The sequence below is a fragment of the Petaurus breviceps genome, unplaced genomic scaffold (assembly GCF_028583685.1).
Source record: "Petaurus breviceps papuanus isolate PSGF00001 unplaced genomic scaffold, PetGlider_PUasm1.0 181, whole genome shotgun sequence".
Lineage (NCBI taxonomy): Eukaryota > Metazoa > Chordata > Mammalia > Diprotodontia > Petauridae > Petaurus > Petaurus breviceps.
In genome coordinates, this window is record NW_027185784.1 from 13,196,550 (window position 1) to 13,221,989 (window position 25,440).

General features: G+C 45.1%; 1 protein-coding gene across 4 annotated transcripts in view; it reads left to right on the forward strand.

Annotated features, from left to right (window-relative positions):
- LOC138160601 (carboxypeptidase A5-like) overlaps positions 1-25,440 on the forward strand; it is a 52,393-nt gene that overhangs the window by 24,148 nt on the left and 2,805 nt on the right. For 2 of the 4 annotated variants that reach the window (XM_069087223.1, XM_069087222.1), the window contains exons 2-10: positions 3,554-3,738; positions 4,336-4,417; positions 6,750-6,884; positions 12,066-12,164; positions 14,120-14,221; positions 15,142-15,243; positions 16,802-16,912; positions 18,080-18,170; positions 23,425-23,624. In XM_069087223.1, coding sequence (XP_068943324.1) covers positions 3,674-3,738; positions 4,336-4,417; positions 6,750-6,884; positions 12,066-12,164; positions 14,120-14,221; positions 15,142-15,243; positions 16,802-16,912; positions 18,080-18,170; positions 23,425-23,624 — 987 coding nt within the window. In that variant the 5' untranslated portion in view covers positions 3,554-3,673. Of the gene's footprint in view, positions 1-996; positions 2,304-2,386; positions 2,686-3,553; positions 3,739-4,335; positions 4,418-6,749; positions 6,885-12,065; positions 12,165-14,119; positions 14,222-15,141; positions 15,244-16,801; positions 16,913-18,079; positions 18,171-23,424; positions 23,625-25,440 lie in introns of those variants that run through there. The other 2 variants (XM_069087225.1, XM_069087224.1) reach the window with 2 other exon arrangements.

The window sequence follows — 25,440 nt, forward strand, 5'->3', positions numbered from 1 at the left end:
GGCCGGGGAGGGGCCACTGTCACTCCAGCTCACAACACTGGGAAGGGCCCGGAGATGGGGGGCCTGCGCCGCCGAGAGGGTCCGAGAACGGCCTCCAGCCCGGGCTGCCCCCGCGCTCCAGCCACCCCGGGAGGCCGAGCCCGCCTTCCTCCCCGAGGCCCCGTTAGCGTGACATGCGCCCTCTGTGGGGCAGGCACCGCGCCAAGCACTTTACAAATACCTCATTTTTAACTCACAAAACCCCTGGGAGGTGGTGCTATTATTATCTGCATTTTGCAGATGACTTGTCTAGGGTCATGCTGTTAGGAAGTGTCTGAGGCTGGATTTGAACTCAGGTCTTCCTGACTCCAGCTTCAGTGCTATAACCATTGTGCCACCCGGATGACCTAATAATAATAATGATGACAATATAATAACTTACATTTATGTGTAACAATAACAACATTTATATAGCATTGTAAGGTTTTCAAAGTGCTTTATTGATATTATTTCATTTAATCCTCACAGAAATCCTGTGAGGTAGGTGCTATTATTGGTACCCCCGTTTTTCAGAAGAGAAAACCAAAGCTGAAATAGATTGAGTTGCCAGCTAGTATCTTTTTTAAAAATCTCATTTTTTTTTTCAAGGATCAAAAATCCATTTTCTGGGGGTGGCTAGGTGGCACAGTGAATAGAGCACCAATCCTGGAGTTGGGAGGACCTGAGTTCAAATTCGGCCTCAGACACAACACAAACTAGCTGTGTGACCTTGGGCAAGTCACTTAGCCCCAGTTGCCCTGCCTTCCCCCCCTCCAGAAAGCAAAAGCAAAAAAAAAAAATCTATTTTCTCTCCTCCCCACTTCTCCATTAGAAAAAGGAGAAAAATCTTTATTACAAATATGCATAGTCAAACAAAACATTCATACACACACATATATTTTCCTATATATATTATTCTAACCTATACATTATTCTAATATATTATTCAGTATATCATTTAAATATTATCTGTATGTTTCTGTATACATTATTCGAATATATTATTCTAATATACATTCCTCTATATTATCCTAACATATAATTCCAATATACTGTTCTAATATATTATTCTAACATATATTTTCTTACATATTTTATTTCAACAATATATTATTCCATATGTATGATTATATATACTTATATATGTATATATTATTCCAATACATATATCCCGTGTGTGTGTGTGCGCCCATGCACATGGACATCTCTGCCAACACTTTATCCAGCTAGCATGTAAGGCAGGAATCTGCCCTCGGGGCTCCTTTGTTCCCAGGTCATTCTACTCTCCACTGAACCACCTCAGTCCCTGAGGATGGACGCTGCCCTTTCAGGACAGGGAGTCACCTGGGCAGCAAGCACCGTGTTCCTTTCCAGGTCTCCTTTGCAGTTAAACTGAGGCCTCTGGAGAGCAAGGCTCCTGGGACATTCTGTCCCATCAGTACAATGGACTCCCGAAGTAATGAGGCAGGCCCCGCAGGCCTGGGGAGCAGAGCCGGCTATAAACACGCAGCTGGGGCCCAGCCCTCACAGCCCACATGCAGCTAATCAGTTGTTCTGGGAAGCAGCGGCAGTGGGAGTGGGTTTATGAGAAATGCTGCTGCTGAGTGACTGTTGTGCTAATATGCTGTCACCAGAAATAGCCCGAGCGAATGGCCCTGCCCTCTGTCCCCTGCTGTGGATGTTCTGGATTCAACAGCCCCAGGGATCCCTCTCCTGATCCCTCTGGGGGGGCCCTGCTTCACATGGTGGCCTCCACTTTGCTGTCCCCAGCAAGGAAGACCTTGGCTGCAAGGGCTGGGGAAGAGAGTCTGCCCAAAGGGAAGACCATCTGTACCAACGCTGGTGGCAGTGCTGGGAATGGTTCCCACCACAGTGACGTCCAGGGTGCCACCAACGCCTGTCCCCAAGCCTGAAGGTGGAGAAAACGGGATCTCCCCAACTGAAGAGAAACTGCGACAAGTGACATTTTTTAACCACCCAGAGAGCTTCCTCCCTTCCCCCTCCCCACCAGCGACGTGTACCAGGCAGCCTTCTAAGCAAGTCGCAAATATTACCCCATTTGTTTGCTCACCACAACGCTGGGAGGTGGATGCTGTTATCACCTGCGTCTTACAGATGAGGAAACTGAGGCAAGTAGGGTTACGTGACATCAGTGTTTTGTTAACTTACTAAGGGCCCGGCACCGCGCGATGGACGCTGAGAATAGAAAGAGAAAGAAGAAGCAGGAACCGGAGCAGCCCCTGCCCTCGGGGAGCATGTGTTTCATCAGGGGAGACAGACAACATGTATGTGTAGAAATACATATGAAATAAAATTAGATAATTTCTGAGGTAGAGCCTCGGTATTGAACCGAAATAAATATCATTCCTGAGGGAGACACTGACTGCCTGAGCCTGTTGGGAGCCCTGCTGTAAGGGGATCTGGAGGGTCAGCAGCCTGGACTTGTGCTTTCATTGTAAGACACTCCCGGTGTAGAAATTCCTTCTGCTGGTGCAGATCAGCAATTAATTTGTAATTGGAAAGTCTAAGCTAGCGGCCTGGGACCCTGACAGATATGGCAGAATTGCTCTCAGGTCATACCGCTCACTCCATCAGAGGCAGACTCGAACTCAGGTCTGCCAGACTCTAAGGAAACTTGGACTGAAACATAGACCTACTATGTGCTAGGTACTTTACAAATATTATCTGATTTTTTTCCTCACAACAACCCTGGGGGTGTTATGCTATATACTATTATCTGCATTTTGCGGATGAGAAGACTGTGGCAGATGCAGGCTAAGTGACTTGCCTAGGGTCACAGCTAGTAAGTGTCAGAAGCTGGATTTGAACAAGGGTCTTCCTTATTCTAGGGCTGGTGTTCTATCCACCCATGCATGGGGGTCGCTGCTGCTTTTGGGGTTAAACTCCAGGCTGGATCTCCTAGAAGAAGGGCAGACCAGAGAGAAGATGGGGGAGTTTCTGTAAGGGTAGAACCGGGAGAACAAGAGAGAAATGGGAACTAAATTAAATAGGGAGAAGGGAAAGGGAAAGGGTTTTGTCTGTTTGTTTGTTTGAAGTATTAGATGAGTACTAATTGATGTTTTTTTTAAACATTATTGTTATTTCCCAATGACATTCATCTATTAGGAATGTTAACTTAATATTAGTTAATGTTAACTCAAAATTATATTTTACATGTGTCTTGGATTCCTATAAATGTTACCTAAAACTGTCTTGGAACAGAGTCATGTCAAAGGGTGTGGGGAAGTACCATTTTGGATAGCGCTCCAAGTCAGAAATGATTTGGAAATAATCTTACCTTGAATTTAATTATTTCTGGAAGACAGATGCCCAGGTGCGGAGTAGGATGAGATTTTCTCTCCCTTTTGACAAACAGAAGGATGCTGGGGCTGAGGAAGTCTTCCCTTCTCTTCTCCCCCCTCCCCATCCCGGCCTCTGCCTCCCCCGGGGCTCTGCCTGGGGCTGGGGAGGGCCAGGCAGTGACCTAACCAGAGCATCCTGCTGTGTCTGCATCACTCGTCTCTGTTCCTCCCAGGATACGAAGACGAGGAGAGTTCTCAGGTGCTGAGGCCATGAGGAGCAGCCCTTGAGCCCAGGACAGTGGGGGCTCCCCGTGCCCGCAGGAGACAGTGGTCTTGCTCCGCTCCGGCTCACCATGAGGGGTCTCCTGGTCCTGAGTCTGGTGCTGGCAGCTACCTGGAGCCGGAAGATGTTCAGTGGGTGAGTAGGGGCTCTGTGCCTCGGAATCTGGGGGCAAAGATGCATCTCACAGGAGAGAGGGAAGCTGGCTGGAGCCTGTGGACTCCAGGGTTCTCGCTCCACTGGCTTTACGTGATTTCAATTTCTAGCGGCCTCAGTTCCAGTGCTTGTCAAAGAGGAACATTTGCAGTTGGGGCCTCTCACCCTCATTCTTTCTGGGGTCAGGTCCTAGCACCTCCTCTGCTGTAGATTATTTTGATTGTTATTTCGATTTCTAGCTGCCTCAGTTTCAGTGCCTGTAAAAAACGGGCACATTTGAAGTCGCCTCTCTTCTCCCTTCTCCCCTCCTTCTTCCTATCAGCATCCCAATCTCCACCCTCACCCCTACCTCCGTGACCCAGGCTAGGGTCTGAGCTGGCATTTAACCGCCCCCTGGAGTTCTGCTAGCTGGTGCCCAGCCTTGATAGCCCCTTGCCAACCCTCATTCTGGAACCTCTCTCTAATGCTTCTCAGACCAAAGAGTTCCTTCCAAGGTCTCCCTGCTTCTCCCAAGGGCTAAAGCCTAACATTACTCCCACCTGTCCCCAACTCCCTGCCCCTTGGCTTATGTCTTCCCAGGGATCAGGTTCTCCGCATCAAGGCCAAGGATGAGAAGCAGCTCCAATTGCTTAAGAACCTAGAAGATTCCGAATACCTGAAGGTGAGGCCTGGCTGACAGAAGTTCCCGTGCTGTAATGGAAAGGATGGAAAAGCCCTGGGTTTGAATCCCAGCCCAGCTAAAAAGTGCCCCCACTCCTCTGAACAAATCATTTCACTTGCCTGTCCTCAGTCTCCCAACCAGCTCCAAATCATATGTGTAGCCGAGTGCAGTCTGACAGAAAGCAGTTTTCCAACCCTGTCTCTTGACCCCCTCAGGGTGTCTGATATCTCAAGAGCTGTTGTGAAATACCCAAATTAATTATAATTCACTTTAATTTTTAAAATTGGCTAAGTCACTTAGTACTTTTACAAAAAGGTAGGTGAGGCCCATGGGCAAGAGCCGACCTCCCAGTCAGGTAGATTTCGGTCCACCTGGAGGCCTCCCTTCATTAGCTGGCAGCATGCTGCTGCCACAGTGCCCTTCCTGGGACACTCCAGCATCTCTAGCAGGAAGGGAGGAATCTGGACTGTAGTGCCCCCTCCCCTCCTCCTCCCACACTCACCTCTCACCCTCCATCCCTTCAGTGATCATAAGATGCCTGGAAAATAAAAAGTACTAAGTACCTGTAATGCACAGGAAAAGGGTTGGGGACCAAAGGACTGGGTCTCCATGCTTTAAAATTTGGGCTCTGTTTACGCAGCTAAGCAGGCTGGTTGAGCCAAGAGTACCCTGTAAAAACGGAGGGAATTTAAGAGATGGGCAGGGGGAAGGGGCATTTTTGTTTGGTACAAAACTATATTCCCCAGTGTCCTTTCCATCAGTATTAGGCTCTGAGTGCCAGATGACTTGTAGATGGCTTCTGATGAAAAGGCTTAGTGTAGTAGATGTGTGTGGTGTGAGTCCATCCTACAGGGCCCAGTCTCCCATCTTGGCAGCTGAGTGGAGCAGTGGTTAGAGCGCTGGATCAGGAGTCAGGAAGACCTGAATTCAAATCCAGCCTGATATACTTACTGACTGTGTGACCTAGGGCAAGTCACTTAACCTCTGCCTGCCTCAGTTTCCCCCACTGTAAAATGGAGATAATTATAGCACCCACTTTCCAGGAGTCTTGTGGGAATTAAATGAGATAATGTTTGTAAAAAGTGCTTAGCACAGTGCCTGGTATAGTTGGTACTATCTAAATGTTACCCATTATTTTATTATTATCTGTAATTATAGCATGTGCCTCCCAGGGTTGTGAGAAACAAATGAGATAATAATTGTGAAGTGCTTTTCAAACCTTAAAGAGCTATGCAAATGCTAACTATTATTGATTTTTATTTCTATTGGAAACATTTTTCTTATAGACACAGAAAAAGAAATAACGCTGATCGCTGATGCTTGTGTAGTGCCCTGCGGTTCCAAAGTGTCCTCACTTGCGTGACCACATTCGACCCTTACAAGCCCATGCTTTGAGACTTTATGATCTCCATTTTATAGATGGGATTATAGAAATGAAGTTTTGGAGAGCTTAAAGGGCATTGCTCAGGGTGACAGCTGTGTTTAGATCTCAGAGTTTAGCTGCATTTCTTTTAATAGTTATAATAAAATATATTTTATTTGGGGATAGGGGTAGTTGAGGCAGCCACATATTTCTGAACATGGTCCCACCGGCTGGGCCAATGGCTACCTCTGCTCACCATCCTCACTCCTATTGCCCATGAGTTTTTCTATTGGTCAGTAATCAAAAGGATGTTATAAACAACTTTTCCAATTTTGTAGAAAGAAAAATGGAAAAGCAGAGCCACGAAATTACTTTGGGGCATGTAACAGGTGTCTGAGAGTAGAATCCAAGGGCCCTATATGCCTGTGTTATACTGTAGGCATGAAGTTTTCCTGTCCATTCTAGGACAGAAGGGAAGAGATGTTCTCTGCCTACATAGTGCATTTAATGCCTGGTCTTTGTAGTTCTCCCTGCTGGCCAAGGTCCTTTTTCTTATAATTATGGTGATTGGTGACATTGCCTCACTCATTACTACTGTAGATAAAGTTTCTACTTTAAAAGATGCTTGGGGGGTCTTTGCGACCCAAAGATGCTCCAGCAAGGTTGAGTTTGGCCGAGAAGCAATGCTGGAAGATGGCGGAGTGGTTTGGGCGTCGTGGGGGAGAGAGAACTTTTGGACAAGAACTCTTTCTCTCTTTCTGCCTCCCCTCCAGCCTTATATCTTGGCCATTAGGGCCTTCAGTAATACATTAGGGGGCAGATGTTAACATTTCTGAGGTACAGGAGGGGAGGGACTCCCAGCTGGATAACAGTAGATTAGGCTATCACATTCTATCTGGGTATATATGTTTGATGTTATATGGTGAAACTCAGTTTATTTCTTTCCTTTGTCCCCCCTCCCTGCCAAAGGTTGATTTCTGGCATGCTCCAGCCAGGCCCAGCTGTCCTGTGGATATGAGAGTTCCTTTTTCTAACTTGAAAGCTATCAAAAACTATCTGAATTCCAGTGGCATCTCCTACACTGTCATGATTAAGGATGTCCAGGTAAGATCTCTCACCAGGTCTGTGGTTACTCTCACTTTGGTTTCTGTCTAAGTAGTAGCCAGAGAAAACAGCTCTTTGTCTGTGAAATGAGAGGTCTGGACGAGACAACCTATAAGATTGCTTCATTCAGAGTCTATCCACTTGTGCTTGGATGGAATGCCAAACAGGCAAGGAATGTTACAGTCATAGGGCCTTTGATCTGTGTTCCGCCCTTCTATTTTGCACTTCTGACTTTGTGGGAAAGTAACAGGAAAGACTGGTAGATGACTTGGGAGAAATTCATAAAATGTATTTATAGAATGTATATGGTTAAATTAATGTATATGGTCAAATATTTGTGTGGTCAAATGAAAATCTATATCACTGAAGCACAGTTTCTAATTTAGTGAGTATCCCACTCAAATGACTGAGTTTCAGACTTGTAAGAGAGCTTGTAATTAGAAATTTTCCTTTACTTATTTATTTTTTTTGCTTCTCTCTATTTCAGTCTGGAGCAGTTAAGTGGCACAGTGGATAGAGTGTTGGGCTTAGAATCAGGAAGACCTGAGTTCAAATCCAGCCTCAGACACTTACTAGCTGTGTGACCCTGGGCAAGTCACTTAATCCCATTGATCTCAGTTTCCTCATCAATAAAATGAGTTGCAGAAGGAAATAGCAATCAACTCTAGTATCTTTGCCAAGAAAAGTCAAAATTGGGCCATGAAGAGTTGGACATGATTGAATAACAAGAAATTTCAATCTGAACTTGCAGACATTCACTTTTCTAGATAGTGATACAAAAAGATCATGATGGAGTGGTCAAATCATCACATACTAGTCTGATTTATTCTGGAGTAGCTATCAGGAGGAACAATTATGGAGAACTTCTATAGATGGAGTTCTACCAAGCTTTAGTCTGGAAATTAGAAAACTTGTGTAGACTTCCTACACCTAATTCCTTTTGGTGTTATTTTAAATCTGGTTCCAGAATCATCAGTTCACACAACATGCCTTCCTGCTCTCTGATGGGCACATTAGTTAAGCTTGTGGTTAAGCAGGTATCAATATATCAATCAATAAATCAGGTATCAATCAACCCCTTTAAACTGAAGAAAACAATGATATTTTCAGATCTTAGTAAAATCATTTTTCTTTTTTTTATTTTTCAAATGCTTTATTAACTTCTAGTTTACATCATTCATTTCTGCAAGACTTTGAGTTACAAATTTTCTCCCCATTTTTCCCCTACCCACCTCCCCAAAATAGCGATCCCACTGGATATCCCCTCCTCCAATCTACTCTCTCCCATACCCCCTTCGACTTTTCCAGTAGGGCATGGTGGATCTTTATGCCCCAGTGCTTGTATATTTTATTTCCCAATTACATGTAAAATAGTGCTAATAATAGTATGTATATATATATATATTTAAACATTTTATTTTAAAATTTGAATTCCAGATTCATTCCCTTCCTCCCTTGTCACCCACCATTACTGGGAAGATAAGCAATTCAGAATAGGCTGTACATGTGTAGTTAATGCAAAACATTAACATAGTAGATATATTATAAAGGACTGACTATATTTCCCTCCCTCCTATCCCACCTCCCACTTGTTCTATTCTCTACTTTGATCCCGTCCCTTTTCAAAAGTGGGTGCTTCCAACTTCCCTCCCCCCCAAGCCTTCCCTCCCTTCCATCATTCCCCCTCTCATCCCCTTCCCCCTACTCTCCTGTAGGGTGAGATACCCTATTTAGTGTGTATTTCATTCCCTCCCCAAGCCAAATTCAATGAGAATAAGGTTGACCCATTCCCTTTTGCCTTCCTATTCTTCCCCTCCATTGTAACCATTTTCCCTTGCCTCTTCTATATGAGATAGTTTACCCCATTCTGTCTCTCCCCATCTCCTCTCATTATATTCCTCTCTCACCTCTTTATTTCACCTTTTAAGTATCACCCCTTCCTATTCAATTGGTCTTGTGCCCTCTATCTATGTATTCCTGTATACATATATTCACCCATTCATGTATATATTCATACGCCTGTATACCCTCTGATATAGACATATATATTCCCTTCAACTATTTTTATACTGAGAAAAGTTTCATCAGTTACAATTATTGTTTTTCCATGTAGGAATGTTAATAGTTCAACTTTGATAAGTTCCTTATGATTTCTTTTCCCTGTTTACCTTCTCATGCTTCTCTTGCTTCTTGTATCTGAATGTCAAATTTTCTATTCAACTCTGGTTTTTTTCATCAAGAATACTTGAAAGTCCTCTATTGCACTGAATGACCATATTTTCCCCTGAAACATGATACTCAGTTTTGCTGGGTAGGTGATTCTTGGTTTTAATCCCAGCTCCTTTTCCCTCTGGAATATCATATTCCAAGCCCTTTGATCCTTCAGTGTAGAAGCTGCCAGATCCTGAGTTATCCTGATTGTGTTTCTGCAATATTAAAATTGTTTCTTCCTGGCTGCTTGTAATATTCCCTCCTTGATCTGGGAATTTTGGAACCTGGCTATAATATTCCTAGGTGTTTTCTTTTTGGGATCTTTTTCAGGAGGTGATGGGTGGATTCTTTCAACCTCTATTTTGCCCTCTGGTTCTAAAACATCAGGGCAGTTTTCCTTGAGAATTTCTTGGAGGATGATTTCTATGTTCTTTCTTTGATCATGGCTTTCAGGTAGTCCACTAATTTTTAAATTATCTCTCCTGGATCTATTTTCCAGGTCAATGGTTTTTCCCATGAGATATTTCACATTGCCTTCTATTCTTTCATTTGTTTGGATCTGTTTAACTGTATCTTGATTTCTCATAAAGTCACTAGCTTCCATTTGCTCCAATCTAATTCTGAAGGAATGATTCTCCTCAGTGAGTGAGATTCTTTTTCCATCTGGCAAATTTGGCTTTTTAAGGCATTTTTCTCCTCATTGGCTTTTTGAGCCTCTTTTGCCATTTGAGTCAGTCTGTTTTTTAAGGTATTATTTTCCTTAGTCAGGCTGCTGACTCTCATTTTGTAATTTTCTTGCATTGTTCTCATTTCTCTTCCCAATTTTTCCTCCACTTCTCTTATCTGCTTCTTAAGGTCCTTTATGGCCTGTAACCAGCTCGTATTTTCCTTTGCAGCTTTTGGTGCAGGAGTTCTGACTTCACTGTCTTCCTCCTGCTCCATGCTTTCCTCCTTTTTGTCCCCAAAATAGGAGTGTAATGTTGGATTCTTCTGTTTGCTTTGATTCCTTTGCCTGCCCATGTTGCCACTCAATTACTTGACTTTTGGGCTTTTTGCCACAGTAGGACTCTGCCACCAGACAGGGGAGCTTTCGTCCCAAACACTGGGGTTTTCTCAGCTGCTGGAGGTATTAGTTGGGTGCCCTCTCTGAAGCCTCCACACGCCCTGGCAAGCTGGTCACACACCCCGGGACCTCCACCCTAGACCGAAATCCAGATCCAAGCAGGTTAAAGCAAGAGCAATTACCCCTCAGACTGGTGCTTGGTCCCCCTACAGTCTGCAGGCCAGGAGCTGAAGCTGTCATGTGTAGGCGGCTGTGCTGCAGCCCTCAGCGGCTTCTCGTCTCAGGGGCAAAAACCTACACACTCCCAACTACTGGTCCCAAAGTCCACACTGCACTGTCCTCTCATTTTGTCCTTAGCATCTATGTGTTGATAAATCTGGATCGCCACAGCTGCTGGTGATCTGGAGTCCCTCCAGCCGGGGGCTGGTCAGGCCCTCCTGGGGCTAAAACCTTGGTGTGGGGCTGGGCTCGGCTCCCAAAGCGCTATGCTGGCAGATTCCTGCCAGCCTGCTGGGCTATCCTCAGCAGGAGCTTAGCTTCTCTGTGTCATTTTGTGGGTTCTGTAGCTCCAAAGTTTGTTCAGAGTCCCCTTTTACATGGATTGGAGGTGGTGAGAGCTGGAGCCATGCGGAGATCCTGCTTCTACTCTGCCATCTTGACTCCCCCCCCACCTCCCCCCTCCTGTAAATTCATTTTTCTAATCCTTCCTATGGCTCCTACCCACTGACCTGGGGCCAACTCAACAGTCAGGCGAGTCACCCAAGATCAGTATTCCAGCTTTAGTATGTGTTAATAGATTGCATTAGATATTTTGGTCACTAAATTGACTCATACATTAAATTTATAGTCTACTAAAACTCCCAGGTTTTTTTCACATATATTTTCTACCTATGAGACAGCTAGGTAGAACAGTAGATAGAATGATGGACTTGAATCAGGAATATCTGAGTTCAAACCTTACTCTGGATACTTATCAGTTGTGTGGCCTTGGGCAAATCCTTAACCTGTCTTGTAAGGATCAAATCTGCTAATATTTGTAAAGCACTTTGCAAACCTTAAAGAACTATATAAATGCTAATAATTATAATTATCTAACCACTCTTCTTCCATCTTGTACTTATAAAGTTGATTTCTTGACCCCCACATTTAGGACTTTTCATTAATCTACATTACGATGGCATATTATAGGCTGGATGCGATCCTACAGGTGCATAAGTATCGATGAGATCAATCGGTGTATTGACAAATTGGTATAAGTTTTGTTTTATTGAATTCTGCCAATTCTCTGCCAATACCATCTAGAATTCTGTTGTCTGTTTCACAAATATCATATGTGAAAGCACTTTGTACCTCTAAAGCACCAGGTAAATGTAAGGCCCTGTTATTATTAATATCATTGTTTCTGTTTATTCTATCGTTGAGGAAAGTGAGGTTCAAAGAGCTTGTTGTAAGTATCAGCATCGTTAAAAGACCATCATAAATAGAATTTAGGTAACGCCTCACTCTCACAGAATGCATCACCTCCGACCAGTCGGCAGTCCAGTGATAATCATCTCGATTTTACAAAAGAGGAACGAGTCCTCAGAGAGTTAAGTGATTTGTCCAGAGTCACAAAGGTATGATGTAGAAGAGTCCGGACTTGAACCTGGGTCTTTTGACTCCCATGCCCGTGTTCTCTCCCTGTACCATACGGCTTAAGTGGCAGAACCAGACTGGAGCCTGAGACTCCTAACTCCTCACTCGTATACCTTGGGGGCGTGGCTACCAGCACACAAGAGGGGATTGGAGCCCAAGGCTGATAGTCTTGTATTCACATCATCAATGGCTTCTCTCTCTTTCTGGTGGACTTATCTTAGTTAAAGAAGACATGACCTTGACCTTCTGGCGTTTGGGGGTTTTTAATCCAGGTGCTGTTGGATGAGGAAAGAAGAGGCATGTCGGCCTCCCGAAGACAGGAGAGGAGTACTAGCAGCTTCAGGTACAACTCTTACCACACACTAGAGGAGGTAGGTACTCAGTCTAATTCAGTGGGCACTTATGAAGCACCTGCTGTATGCAAATGAAAAACCGTTCCTATCCTTAAGGAATTTACATCCTAGGGGTGGTGGATAGCAGGGAAAATAGCATTTAGATAGCAAATAAACATAACGTGATATGAAGACAGATAGATTACAAATAACTGAGAAGACCAGGAAAGGCTTCCCATAGAAATATACCAATATCCCTGAGCTGTTCTCTCTGGATCAGCCTTGCCTGGCAGCAGGACCTTCTTTGGTCTCCAGAGGTCATCAGCTTCATGCAGAAATTAATTCCATCTCATAACCCCTGACTTCCCACTGTCACATGACTGTTGTTGGGTTAAAAGACCTAGTATGCAGGTAAGTATAAATAAGTCAGGGCAGGTTGGCATAGCTCTGCTCCTGGAAAAACCAACTCGAAGTACACATCCCACTTCATATTCAAAGGGCTTTGCACTGTAACTCTTAGTACCATGATTTCTCCTTCTATGACTATCCTCAGCATGATCATCGTCCCTATTATTATCATATGGTTCTAACTAGAAGTTGCACTTTCCCCCCAAATCTACCTGTGGCCTGTAATCCTTGTTATTTTTCTGGTATACCCATATACCATTTTCTTTTTCAAAGGAAGCTCGTTTAAGGGATGTGGCCTGTATTTGAACCAATATGGTGCATCTAGTTTAACCTCCTCCATTTGGTGATGGGGGAGCTGAGGCCCAGAGAGGCTGTGACATGTGCCTAAGATGAATTTGGGTCTTCATGCTCCAAATGCAATTCCCTTTCTCCTGCCTCATATTCACTCATCCATCCTTCCAGTAGTCACTTATTGGGTGCTTGCTATATGGCAGGTCCTGTGTTGAGAACTTCAGAGGGTACATGTTGGCAGTACAGCCCCTGCCTTCAGGAAGCTTATAGTCTGGCTGGAAGGCGGTTGGGGTGGGGGGGGGGGGGGACAGGATGAGACCTTTACACTGTTAACTACAATTCAACACCATACCAGGGGTGGAGAATCTGCAGCCTCAAGGCCACAGGTGCCCTCTAGGCCTCCAGTGCAGCCCTGTGGCTGAATCCAAACCTCACAGAACAAATTCACAGAAGAAAGTTTGGATTCAGTCACAGGGCTGCACTTGAGGACCTAGAGGGCCACCTGTGACCTCAAGGCCAAAAGTTCCCCATCCCTACGTACTTATATGGGTCATTCAGATACCGTGGCCATATTTTTCAAACTCCAAATCAGGACTCATATTCTGGTGAATATACTTTTGGATATACTTGAATATGCTTTTTAGAAAACCCCATTACAGATATGCTTTATTTTCTTAAAATGGGGACTGCCCTGGAAAACCAGGCATTCATGGTGTATGTGGATCTATGAGGAATCCTAGCCAAGTAGATCAGAGGAGGGAGATCCCTTCGTGGGAGGTGGTCCTCATGACAGCAGGCTCATGATCAGAGCAGACTCATGAATAGTATTATTAATGGAAAGGCAGTGTGGTTCAGTGGAAAGGACATTGGCTTTGGAGGCAGAGGGCTTGGGCTCAAATTCCTCCTCGGGCATTTATTACCTGTATGACCTTGGGCAAATCACTTAATTTCTCAGGGCTGAAGTGTCTTCATGTAAAATGAAGGGTTGGACTTAGATGGTCTCTATGGTTCCAGCTCTAAAATTTGTGACTTCTGTGGGCCTCAGTGTCCTTATCTGTAAAAAAAGGGTGGTTGTATTAAATAATCTTTCAGGTCCCTCCCAGTTCTAGATCCTATGATTTTATAAATTAAATCGAATTGAGACTTAAGATAAAAATTTCTCCAGAGAGGAAGGTTGGTGGGGACAATGGGGAGCAGGAAGAAAAGGAGGGAGGGATTTTTTGTGCCCCTTCTCTCCAAGTACCCTCCCTTCTCTCCATGGGCATCACCAGCTACCTGAACTGTCTTCCTTTCAGATCTACACCTGGATGGACCACTTTGTGGCTGAGCATTCAGACCTGGTCTCAAAGATTATGATTGGTCAGACCTTTGAAAAATATCCCATTTTTGTGCTAAAGGTAATGCTTGGATCCCATTCATATGCTTTCCTACATGCCCTAGTCTCATTCATCCCTTCCCACTCCCATCAAAGGCTTGGGGCCCCATGGAGTAATGAGTCAGGTAACTGTTGGGGCAAATGGCCCCTCGGGTCTTCTTCCCTTTGAAGTTTTAGATAGAGGATACACACCCATTGGTTTGGTTTGGTTCAGATTCACCTCTAAGTGGTGTGACCTCTGAGCCCCCAAACTCAGGGCTTGAAGACTTGGGTAGATCATTCACCCTGGATTTTTGATGGGTGAGTACGGGTGATGCCTCAGGGTGCCTCAGATGTTCTGTTAACTAGGAATAGGCTTACTGAGTCCTCCTCCTGCCCTTTCCCAAATAGGGAGTTTGGAGATTTTTGCTTTCTCAGGACTGTCTGCCGTCCACCAACTGAAAGTCTAAATAAATGCACTTGAGTCAACGAGGAAGACTCCCCAGCAGGCATTGGTGCCATAGAAAATACTATCTGGAGCAAAAATAATGTTTGGAGTCTTGTAACTAATGTGGAGAGAGTCAGAGGTCCTAAGTTCACATAGCTGTGTGGCCCTGGACAAGTCACTTACCATCTTTGGGCCTCAGTGTCTTCATCTGTAAAGTGAAGGGGCTTGGTCTTGATGGCCTTCACATGTGTGAAGACACTGTGTATTGACCAGGAGTTACTGCTGGAAAGGATCCACACCATGGATGCCCAGAAATGGAAGTCTTAAAGGTCCAGAGCTTATTACCACAGAAGCTCTAACAATCTATCCACCAAAGGGCTGTCCTTACTGAGAGCCCTCCAAGTAGAACTGACCCATTGTATGGAGTCTCTTTGAACCGTCCTCACAGCTGGTGTGGCTCCAGACCCCTGTGGCCGTTTTAACACCACCTGGTGCCTTGTTTCTTTGTCTCCCAGTTCAGCACTGGAAACAAGACCCGGCCTGCTGTCTGGATTGACAGTGGTATTCATGCTCGGGAGTGGATCACTCAAGCAATTGGAGTCTGGACAGCCATGAAGGTCAGCAGGGGATGAACATCCAGCAGCCCAGAGGTGACCTCCAGGCAGAGGGAGTTAGCAGCTAGAGAGCGTTAGCACACAGAAGGATCCTGAGAGCTTCTGGTTTAACCCCTTCATTGTACAGATGAGGAAACCGAGGCCCAGAATGGGGAAATGTTTGGCTATTCACTCACTCGACTTGATGGTGGCTGATTGACCTGTCTCTGGTGTGTGTGTGTGTGTGTGTGTGTGTGTGTGTGTGTGTGTGTTAGGGGATACATGGCAATTTTAGGGCCTTCTCTAAGTTGGGTACGGTCACAAACATATTGGGTTTAAATATCTGATCCTCTAGCCTATCTCGTTTCTTGTCTGGGCCAGCACAAGAGCAGAAAAAGATCTGTTTACCATTTGTTAAGCATCCATAATGTTCTAGGTGCTATACTGGGTATACCCAAGACAAAATTTTGTCATGAACCCCTTTGGCCGTCCAATGAAACCTATCTACTCCTCAGACTAATATTTTTAGGTTTTTTTTTTTTTTTTGCTTTTTGGAGGGCAATTGGGGTTAAGTGACTTGCCCAAGATCACATGGCTAGTTTTTGTGTTAAGTGTCTGAGGCCGGATTTGAACTCAGGTCCTCTTGACTCCAGGGCCGGTGCTCTATTCACTGTACCACCTAGCCACCCCAGACTAATATTTTTACATGTATGAAATAAAACACATAGGATTGCCTTGCCATTAGGTGGTGCAATGGTTAAAGTGCCAGGTCAGGAGTCAGGAGGACTCATCTTCCTGAGTTCAAATGTGACCCCAGACACTTACCCTGGGCAAGTCATGTAAACCTGTTTGCCTCAGTTTCCTCATCTGTTCAATGGGGATAATAACAACACCTGTCTCCCTGGGTTGTTGTGAAGATTAAATGAAATAATAAATAAATAGAAGCTGCTGCTGCTGCTACTGCTGCTGCTGCTACTACTACTGCTGCTGCTGCTGCTACTGCTGCTGCTGCTGCTACTACTACTGCTGCTGCTGCTGCTACTGCTGCTGCTGCTGCTGCTACTACTACTGCTGCTGCTACTACTACTAGCTGTTGTGACCTTAGACAAGTCACTTAACCTCTGTTTGCCTCAGTTTCCTCAACTGTAAATTGGGGATAATAATACCTCCCAGGGTTATTGTGAGATTCAAATGAGTTATTTGTAAAAGGCGCTTTGCACAGTGCCTGACACCTATTTGACGCTATATAAATGCTAGCTTTTATTGTTGTTTTTCTTGTTATTTTTGCAAAGGAAACCAATTATAGTGAAATACAGTTATCAATAATGTTTTTTTAAATTTACAGACTCCCAGACTAAGAATCGTGTTCTAGGTGTTAACAACATAGTTAATTCTGTGGTGAATCCACAGAGAAGGTAGAGCACAAACAACAGCTAAGTAAGAACCTTAGTTCACCTGGTGGTCTGGTAGTGAGACTCTCCTGCCCGGGCTCTGCATCCCTGCTCCTGTCTAGAATCCCTCAGGCCTGCTTTTGGGGGTCCCACTCCAGTCTTCCTGCATCACCATCTCCCCTTCCTTTCAGATTGCCACGGATTATGGTGAAGAACCAGTGCTGACCAAGATCTTGAACCACATGGACATCTTTCTTGAGATCATCAGCAACCCTGATGGGTTTGCCTATACCCACAGCATGGTGAGGCTCTTTGGGGAGAGGGAAGGGAGGGGACAGCAGAGAACCTGGGAGGGAGGGAAAGAAAGGCTTAATCTCCCATTGCCCTGGACACTCTGCCTGGTCTGGGGCTGTGAGTGGGGACAGCGGAGGAGGCCTGGCTTCTGACCTTCCCCCTGGACCTCTTGTACCAATCAGTGGAGGATATTGCGGGCCTGGACTAGGTGGAGTGCCATGGTTAGGCATCATTGGCATGTCCAGACCATGGTGAAGCAATCTGTCCACAGTCACACAGTGAAAGAACCAAGTTCCAAACCCATCTCTGACTCCAGATCCAGCGCTCCAGGCCTGGGATCCCTTGTCAGGGTGCTCCTGATCTGGGCAGACAGAAGCATGCCTTGTCCATGGGGTCCCCATCCTGCCCTGATTATGACCTGTCCCTGTTAGCTCTTCCCCTCCTCCTGCCTACATCCCCTCACCTTCTCTTCAGTGGAGCAGAGGTGGAGATGGGAACACTCAGGAGTCTGGCCCAGAGCTCAGGGACAACCTTTGCTCTATGACCAGTCACTGAGCGGGTCATGGTAACAGTCAGGCCTGGCATCTGACCCACTGTCACTTATCCAATCCTTATACCCGTCATGGAGGGAGAATAAGGAGGAATTTTACCCTCATTTCATAATAGTCCTTGGAGTTTGGAGCCCGAGACCTGATCCTGAGTCTTAGCTCTTCCTCTTTCTACCTGCATGGTCTTGATCACCTCTTTGGGTCTCAATTTCCTCATTTTTTAAATGAAGAAGTTAAAATAGATGACCCAGTACACAGAAGGTGCTTAATAAATGTCTATTGTTTGACTGCTGGGTTTCTTCTAGCCCTAAAAGTCTGTGACAATTGGGGTTAAGTGACTTGCCCAAGATCACACAGCTAGTAAATGTTAAGTGTCTGAGGCCGCATTTGAACTCAGGTCCTCCTGACTCCAGGGTGGGTGCTCTATTCAGTGTGCCACCTCGCTGCCCCAAAGTCTGTGATTCTAAAACTGAGACCTGGAGAGTTTATTTCAAATGACACATTCCAGAAGTGTCCAGGATCAGAAACCAAGACTTGGAACGTCCCAGGTACCTTTGCCCTTTCCCAAAACTTGGTTGGTGTAGGCCTCCCAGTTCATGAGATCATGTGACCATATTTTCCTCCTAGAACCGTCTGTGGCGCAAGAACCGGGCTATCAGCTCACATTCCGTTTGCAAGGGGGTAGATCCCAACAGGAACTGGGATTCTGGCTTTGGAGGTATGACATTTTCCCTCGGGGGACTGGTGTGCCCCTTGGTGGATTCTCTGCACTGAGAGGACGTATGGCCCTATAGCTAAATAAATACCCGTGAATATTAGCTAGGGATATGCTAAAGTCATGGGCCTTGTAGCCAGAGAATACATGGGAGGGCTTAAAATGTATCATCAGGGGTGTGCTGGAGCTAGCTCCAGTTGGCTCCTGGAAGCCCATTGTTAAATGTTCAGTGCAAGCACTTATACCTCAGAAATCAGTAAAAAAAAAAAAATACAACCGGTGTTTGATTTATTGCTTTGTTAATTGTCTAGATTTAAGCAAGTGATGAAGAAAAAAATCTAAATAACTCTGATTAAATATTAAAATGTGTTTTATAGACATCACCTCCCAGCCAAAGAGCCAGGTGTTAAACATTTACCAACACACTGCTTTTATCATGAACATATTTGTATAATCTGTACTGTATATGCATATATACACATATATACATGATTATATAGACATATATGCAATGAGTCAGAAATAGAGAGGGAAAGAGAAAAGAGGGAGAAAGAGAGAAGAGAAAGAGGGAGAGGGAAGGAGAGAGAAGGAGGAGAAAGAGGAAGAGAGATGGGGAGGAAAGGGGGATAGATAGAGAAGAGAAAGAAGGAGAGAAGAGAGGGAAGAGAGAAGGGAGAGAGAGAAAGAAAGAGGAGAGAGAAGGGAGAAAGAAAGAAGAAAGAGAAGGTAGAGGAAAGGGGAAGAGAGAGATAGAGAGGAAAGAGAAGGAAGAGAGAGGAGGAAGAGAGAGAGAGAGAGAATGGTAGTGTGCTAGCCTCAGGATCAGGGATCAAGTACCTTCTCTGATGTGCACTGAGTGACCCTGGGCAAGTCCCTTAACCTCTGAGTACTTCTAAGACTGTAAGTGGCAGAACTGTTGCCAATCTGCATTGATGAAAGGAGTTTCCTCACCAGTAATTCCTTACACACATGAAATCCTGTATCTGATCAGAATGTATGTCTGTCTATCATCTCTCTGTCTGTCTCTAAGAAATACAATAAATAGGGGTGGCTAGGTGGTGCAGTGAATAGAACACTAGCCTTGGAGTCAGGAGGACCTGAGTTCAAATCTGGCCTCAGATACTTAACACTTACTAGCTGTGTGACCTTAGGCAAGTCACTTAATCCTAATTGCCCTGGCTTCTCCCCTCCAAAAAGCAGAGGGAAAGAAATATAATAAAATTTTTAAAAATGTCTACTTTTGCAAGATGCCATATTAGGTACTAGGATTGTTAAATCAAAAATTCATTCCAAATGCATTTATTAAGCACCCACTATTTGCTAATCGACTTTGGGCTAAGCCCAGGGACAGAAACAAAACAAACCCTGCCCTCCAGATTTGTTGCTGTTCAGTTTTTGTGGGTTTTCTTGGCAAAGATACTGGAGTAGTTTGCCATTTCCTTCTCTGGCTCATTTTATAGATGAAGAAATGGAGACAAACAGGGTGAAGTGACTTACCCAGGGTCACACAGCTAGTAAGTGTCTGAGGCCAGATTTGAACTCCTGATTCCCAGCCCAGTGCTCTATACACTGCACCAGCTAGCTGCCCTTATTGTGCACATATTATGAGGAAGGGAAGGGGAGGGAAGGGCTGTAAAGTGACTATATTTCTTAGTCTGCACAGCTTGCCTGCACTGCTGCTACATGAAGCAGGTGTGTAACCTCCAGGCAGACATGCCAGACAGGTTTTCAGTTAGTTCCTGGGTCTCCAGCATCAGTCTGTGGTCTTCCCCTCTCAGGGCCGCATCCTCCTGCCTCTTGTAGGCAGGTCTGGCTTCTGTCTGCAGACTTGTTAGCTCAGGTGCGTGATCAGGAGAGGAAGTGATTGGGGTGGTGGAGTGGGGCTGGGGGCAGGTAGAAGGCCCTGTGACTCGCCTGTGGTCAGAGGCAGCACGGATCTGCTTGGATGACTCAGGCAGGAGTGTTCTCTTGGTGGTTGCAACATAATTTGATGTAATTGTTCTAATGAGAAACATGGAAACCACCCCATCACCCCCCACCTCCATCTCCATCTGGGATTCCTGTGGGTTGATGGCAGTCTTGGAGAAGCGATTGAATCTGGAGATCAGCTAGCCAGCAAACCCCTGGGGCTCCCAGGAGGTCAGGCGGGGTGCTAGGACTTTCCTTCAGGTACTCCCACGGTTCTGGACCTTTGCTGACTTACTAACGAACTGTTTTCTGGGGCAGAGGCTGGGATCGAGGTAGGGAGGACTAGGCTGGCTCCCCTAACTCTTATTAAGGTAAGGAAGAAAGAGCCATTGATGTGGTGGTGGGGGGGGGCAGTGGAGGGACAGGAAGGCAGCAGCTATTGCCAATAACTCAAACCAAGATACTAGCTTTTTCTTTCCCTCTGAGATATCCCACTGTTGTCCAGTCATATCCAACTCTTCATGGCCCCATTTGGGGTTTTCCTGGCAGACATACTAGCTTGCTATTTTCTTCTCTGGCTCATTTGACAGATGAGGAAACTGAGGCAAACAGTATTAAATGACTTTCCCAGGATCTGAGGCCAGATTTGAACTCAGGCCTTCCTGACTCCAGGCCCTGTACTCTATCTGCTGTACCACCCAGCTGCCCACATCCAAGGTATCCCATAGACAAGTTATAAAAAGTAGAGGTTGCCCAGTTTTCCTAAACTGACCCTAGTGTTGAGGGGAAGGAAAGAGTCACCTGAGGCCTTGAGGCTCCTCTGGAGAATCTGGTTAGGTGGGGGCCTGCCTCTGTATTTGTCCATGGCCCTAGTCTCAGTCTTTGAGGCTGTGTTCTAAATGACTTGAGTTCTTCAGGCATCACTTACAGGGAAGGCCTGAGCAGTGGTAACAGTGTCATGGTGTCAGAGATAACTGAGCTGGATGACACCTTCTGAATCTTTCCCTATTCTTTTTGGTGTGCTTATGTCCAAAGGTCACAGGACCCTGGCACAGACCTCGGCTTTATATTCTGACCTCCAGCTATCCCTACCCCCTAGACTACCATTGTGGGTTTTGGGGAGGTAGAGACAAGGGGTGAGAAAGGAAGGGGAGTATAGGAAGAACAATTAAGAAGAAGGCTCCCTCCAGAATAATTCATACCCTCTCATACGTAGAGAAAATAAAGTTAATTAAAAATCTTAAGGAACTGAAGCCTTTACAAGTAGAGTGGTACGAGGGATGGGGGAAGAAAATGAGCATTTCCTAAGTGCCTACCATGTGCCAAGAACAAGTGCCTGCTATGTGCTAAGTGCTTTGCAAATATCTCACTTCAACAGAGGGTGCTGAATGGGGACGTGAGTGATCCCAATTCAAGCTCTGTTGCTTACTAGCTATGTGACATTGGGTGAGTCACAAGACTTTTCTGGGCCTCGGTTTCTTTTTTTTTTTTTTTTGCTTTTTGGAGGGGGGAGAGCAGGGCAATTGGGGTTAAGTGACTTGCCCAAGATCACACAGCTAGTAAATGTTACGCATCTGAGGTTGGATTTGAACTCAGGTCCTCCTGACTCTAGGGCCAGTGCTCTATTCACTGCACCACTTAGCTGCCCTGGTTTCTTAATCTGTAAAATGGAGATAATAATACTTGTCCTACATACCTCACCAGTTTTTGTCACATCTAAAGGTGTGAACTATTATTTATTCTAATTGTCCTCTAAGCCCTGGTAGCTGGATCTATTCTTATTTGCCTTATGTTCTCAAATATTTAGAATGATCAGTTTTTAAAACTGGAAAGAACTTTAAAACCTGTCTAGTTTAGCCCTCTCATTTTACAGAGGAGGATCTGAGGACAAGAAAGTTCAGACGGCTGGCCTGAGGACACACAGATAATACTGATGGGGCTGAGACAGAACCCAGGTGTCCTGATTTCTAGGCTGGTGCTCTCTCCCCTGTGCCCGATTGACCATGAACTTAGGAATTCCTCCAGGAAGAAATGGTCAGGAGTAGATGGGGGTCATCAAAAGGGGCCTTCTTTGGTGTTACTCTGACTCAGGAGCCCCTGACCTTCTTGGAGGAGGCTCTTTGTGACATCTGCAGGGACACCCAGAGGGAGCTCCCAAGCTGGCTCATTGACTTGCCCAGCCAGCATGTGGCTACCTGCCTGACAGTTTCTCTGGGTTACTGTTCAAGGTCTTAGATCACAGGCTAAAGAGCCAGCTAATGGGATGCTTTGGAAAACATCATCTCCTCCCTTGATGTCTTCAAACAAAGGCTGTCTAAGCACTTGTCAGGTGTGTTTTAGAGGGGATTCTCCAGGTGGCCCCCGAGGACCCTTATAGCTCTGATATTCTGTGACCCTGTGACCTTAGAGATCACTGTGTGCAGCCTCCTCATTTTACTGATGAGGCTTTTATAGAGATGCCTAGCACTAAACTGATTTGCCCAAAGTCCCACAAATAAATGTCTGTTACAACTGTCATAGTCAGGTGGTGAACCCAGGCCTTATGACTTCAAGTCCATCTATCCATCCATCCATCCATCCATCCATCCTTCCTTCCTTCCTTCCTTACTTCCTTCCTTTCTTTTTCTTCCTTCCTTTCTTTTTTCTTTCTTCTTTCTTCCTTCCGTCCTTTTTCTTTATTCCTTCCTTCCTTTCTCTTTCTTTTCTTTCTCCCTTCCTTCCTCCCTCCCTTCCTTTCTTCTTTTTATTTCTGTATTTCTTCATTCCTCTCTCTTTTTCTCTTTCTTTTTCCTTCCTTCTTTCCTTCCTTTTTTCTCATTAGAAATTATTTATTTTAGCATTCATTTTTTAAAATTTTGAGTTCCAAATTCCTTCTCTGCCTCCCTCTAGTCCCACCCACTGATAAGGCAGTCAATACGATGTCAGTTATACACGTGAAGTCATGCCAAATGTATTTCAATACTGGTCAGGCTGCCAAAAAAAAGTAGGAAAAATTAAAAAATTTTAAAAAGCTACGCTTCAATCGACACTCAGAGTTCATCAGTTCTATCTCTGGACATGCAGTGAGCATTTTTCCTCGTTAGTCCTTTGGAATTGCCTTGGATGATCAGGGTAGCTAAGTCTTTCACATTTGATTATTACAATGTTGCTGTTACTGTGTACAGTGTTCTCCTGGTTCTGCTCTCTTCACTGCATCAGTTTATATAAGTCTTTTCAGGTTTTCTGAGACTATCCCACTATTTGTTTCATATAGCATAAGAGTTTCTGGGTTCTTTCTACTATGCCCTACTGCTTCTCTGGACTACAACTTTATAATTTGCATTTTTGGGGGTGGGGAACTTATTTCTAGGTGTTGGTTCTAGCAGCAACCCCTGCTCAGAGACATATCATGGGCCCTTCCCTCACTCTGAGCCAGAGGTGGCCTCGATCGCAGACTTCATCCAGAAGCACAAGCATTTCAAGGTCCTGATCTCCATCCACAGCTATTCCCAGATGCTTCTGTATCCTTATGGCTACAGGAAGGAGCCTGCTCATGATAATGAGGAGCTGGTAATATTCCTCCCCTATCATATGGGTGGGGTGGGGTGGGGAGAGCCATCCTCCCAGAGCAGAGGGGGATAGCTCTTATTTGACAGCCTTTCCAGGGGGTTACACCCTGTCAAAAAAGGGAAAAGGACACAGGTACCCTCCACATAGCCCATAGGATAAAGGCCTGAATGTCCTTCCACCCCGACTGACCCTTAAATAGCTCAAAGGATCATAGATTTAGAATCAAGTGTCACCTTAGAGACCAGCAAGTCCAGTCCCCTTTATTTTGAAGATGAGGAAACTGAGGCCTATGGAGTTAAAGAAACCTGCCCAAATTTGCAGAGATAACAAGTATCAGAGGTGAGATTTGAACCTCAGCCACACCGAATGGGCTGCACTGTGCATGGGAGGAAGAATGGCTCTAGGAGGGAAGATATTGTTGGAATGACAGGAAAACGACAGGTCTGATTCACGAGAGGGGGCCCTCAGAGACAAGACAGGTGGAAAGAGAGAAAGACAACCTGTAGATGGTGCCCATGGTTCACTGGCGTCCACTGACATCCTTACAACGCCAGGAGAGCTTTAGGAAGCCCCCTAGCACAATGGGTGCCCTGCCCTCCCTGTGGGAGGAAAGTTGACAGGAGTTTCAGGGATGATCAGTCAATCAACATTTACCGTGTCTGTTGTGTACCAGGCACTATGCTAAGTGGCAAAGATACAAAAAGAAGAAAAAGGGTTTCAGCCTTCAAAGAATTTATAATCCAACGAGGGAGACAACATGGAAACAAATATGTACAAAGCAGGCTATATACAGGATAAATGGGAAAAAATTAACGAGGGAAGGCCCTGGAATTACAAGGCATTAGGGAAGGCTTCCTGTAGAAGGTGGGTCTTGGTTGGGCCTTAAAAGAAGCAGGGAGATCAGTAGTCAGAGCAGAGGAGGGAGAACATTCCAGGCATGGGGAATAGCCAGGGATCTCAGAGATGGAGTATTTTGTTTGCAGAACACCAGACGTGGGTCAGTGCTTAGCACGGGGCCTGGCACACAGTAGGTGCTTCGTGAGTGATTGACAGGATGATTGAGCATGGATAGTTGTGAGATGCATTGTTGGCTGGAACGTGTACATTGAGGCAATCGCAGATTCACCAGGTTATTGGAGTGTGTGGGGCATGTGTTAGGTGCCAGGGAGGGTGCCAAGAAGATACAGTCCTTTATTTTATAGAGTCAGTTTCATTTGGGGGGGTGTGGAGGAGAGGGAAGATATTAAAATGTATTAAATACATAAATATAAACATTACAAGCATTATCCACCAAGGGATCACACAGACTGGATTTTGTTCTTCCAGGAGTAGTGACTGGGTTCAAATCCAACCTCTGGCACTTGCTAGTTGTGTAACCTTGGCATGTCACTAAATCTCTCTAACCCTCAGTTTCTACATCTATAAAATGGGGACTTTGGAATCTAAGGTTCCTTTCAGTTTCAGATCTCTGACCCTAGGAGAACCCCTTTCTCCCCATTCTCCATTCACTGAATGGAAAGTAAAGAAAACAAGTGAAGAAAAATTGGTAATCTAATCTCCCTGGCCCACGTACAGCTGCAGCAAATACAGTATGGTGAAGGATTGGGAAAATAATTTGTTTGGTAAGGAAGTACTTAATCAGATGATACAGCCCAGTTATTTGGACCAGATACAGCACAAGTTTGCCAAACAACAACTGACCACCTTGGCCAGTTGGGAGAGACATTTGCAGATCAAGGTTCAAACAGCATGATTCCTTGATTCCTTGATTCCTTCCTTCCTTCCTTCCTTCCTTCCTTCCTTCCTTCCTTCCTTC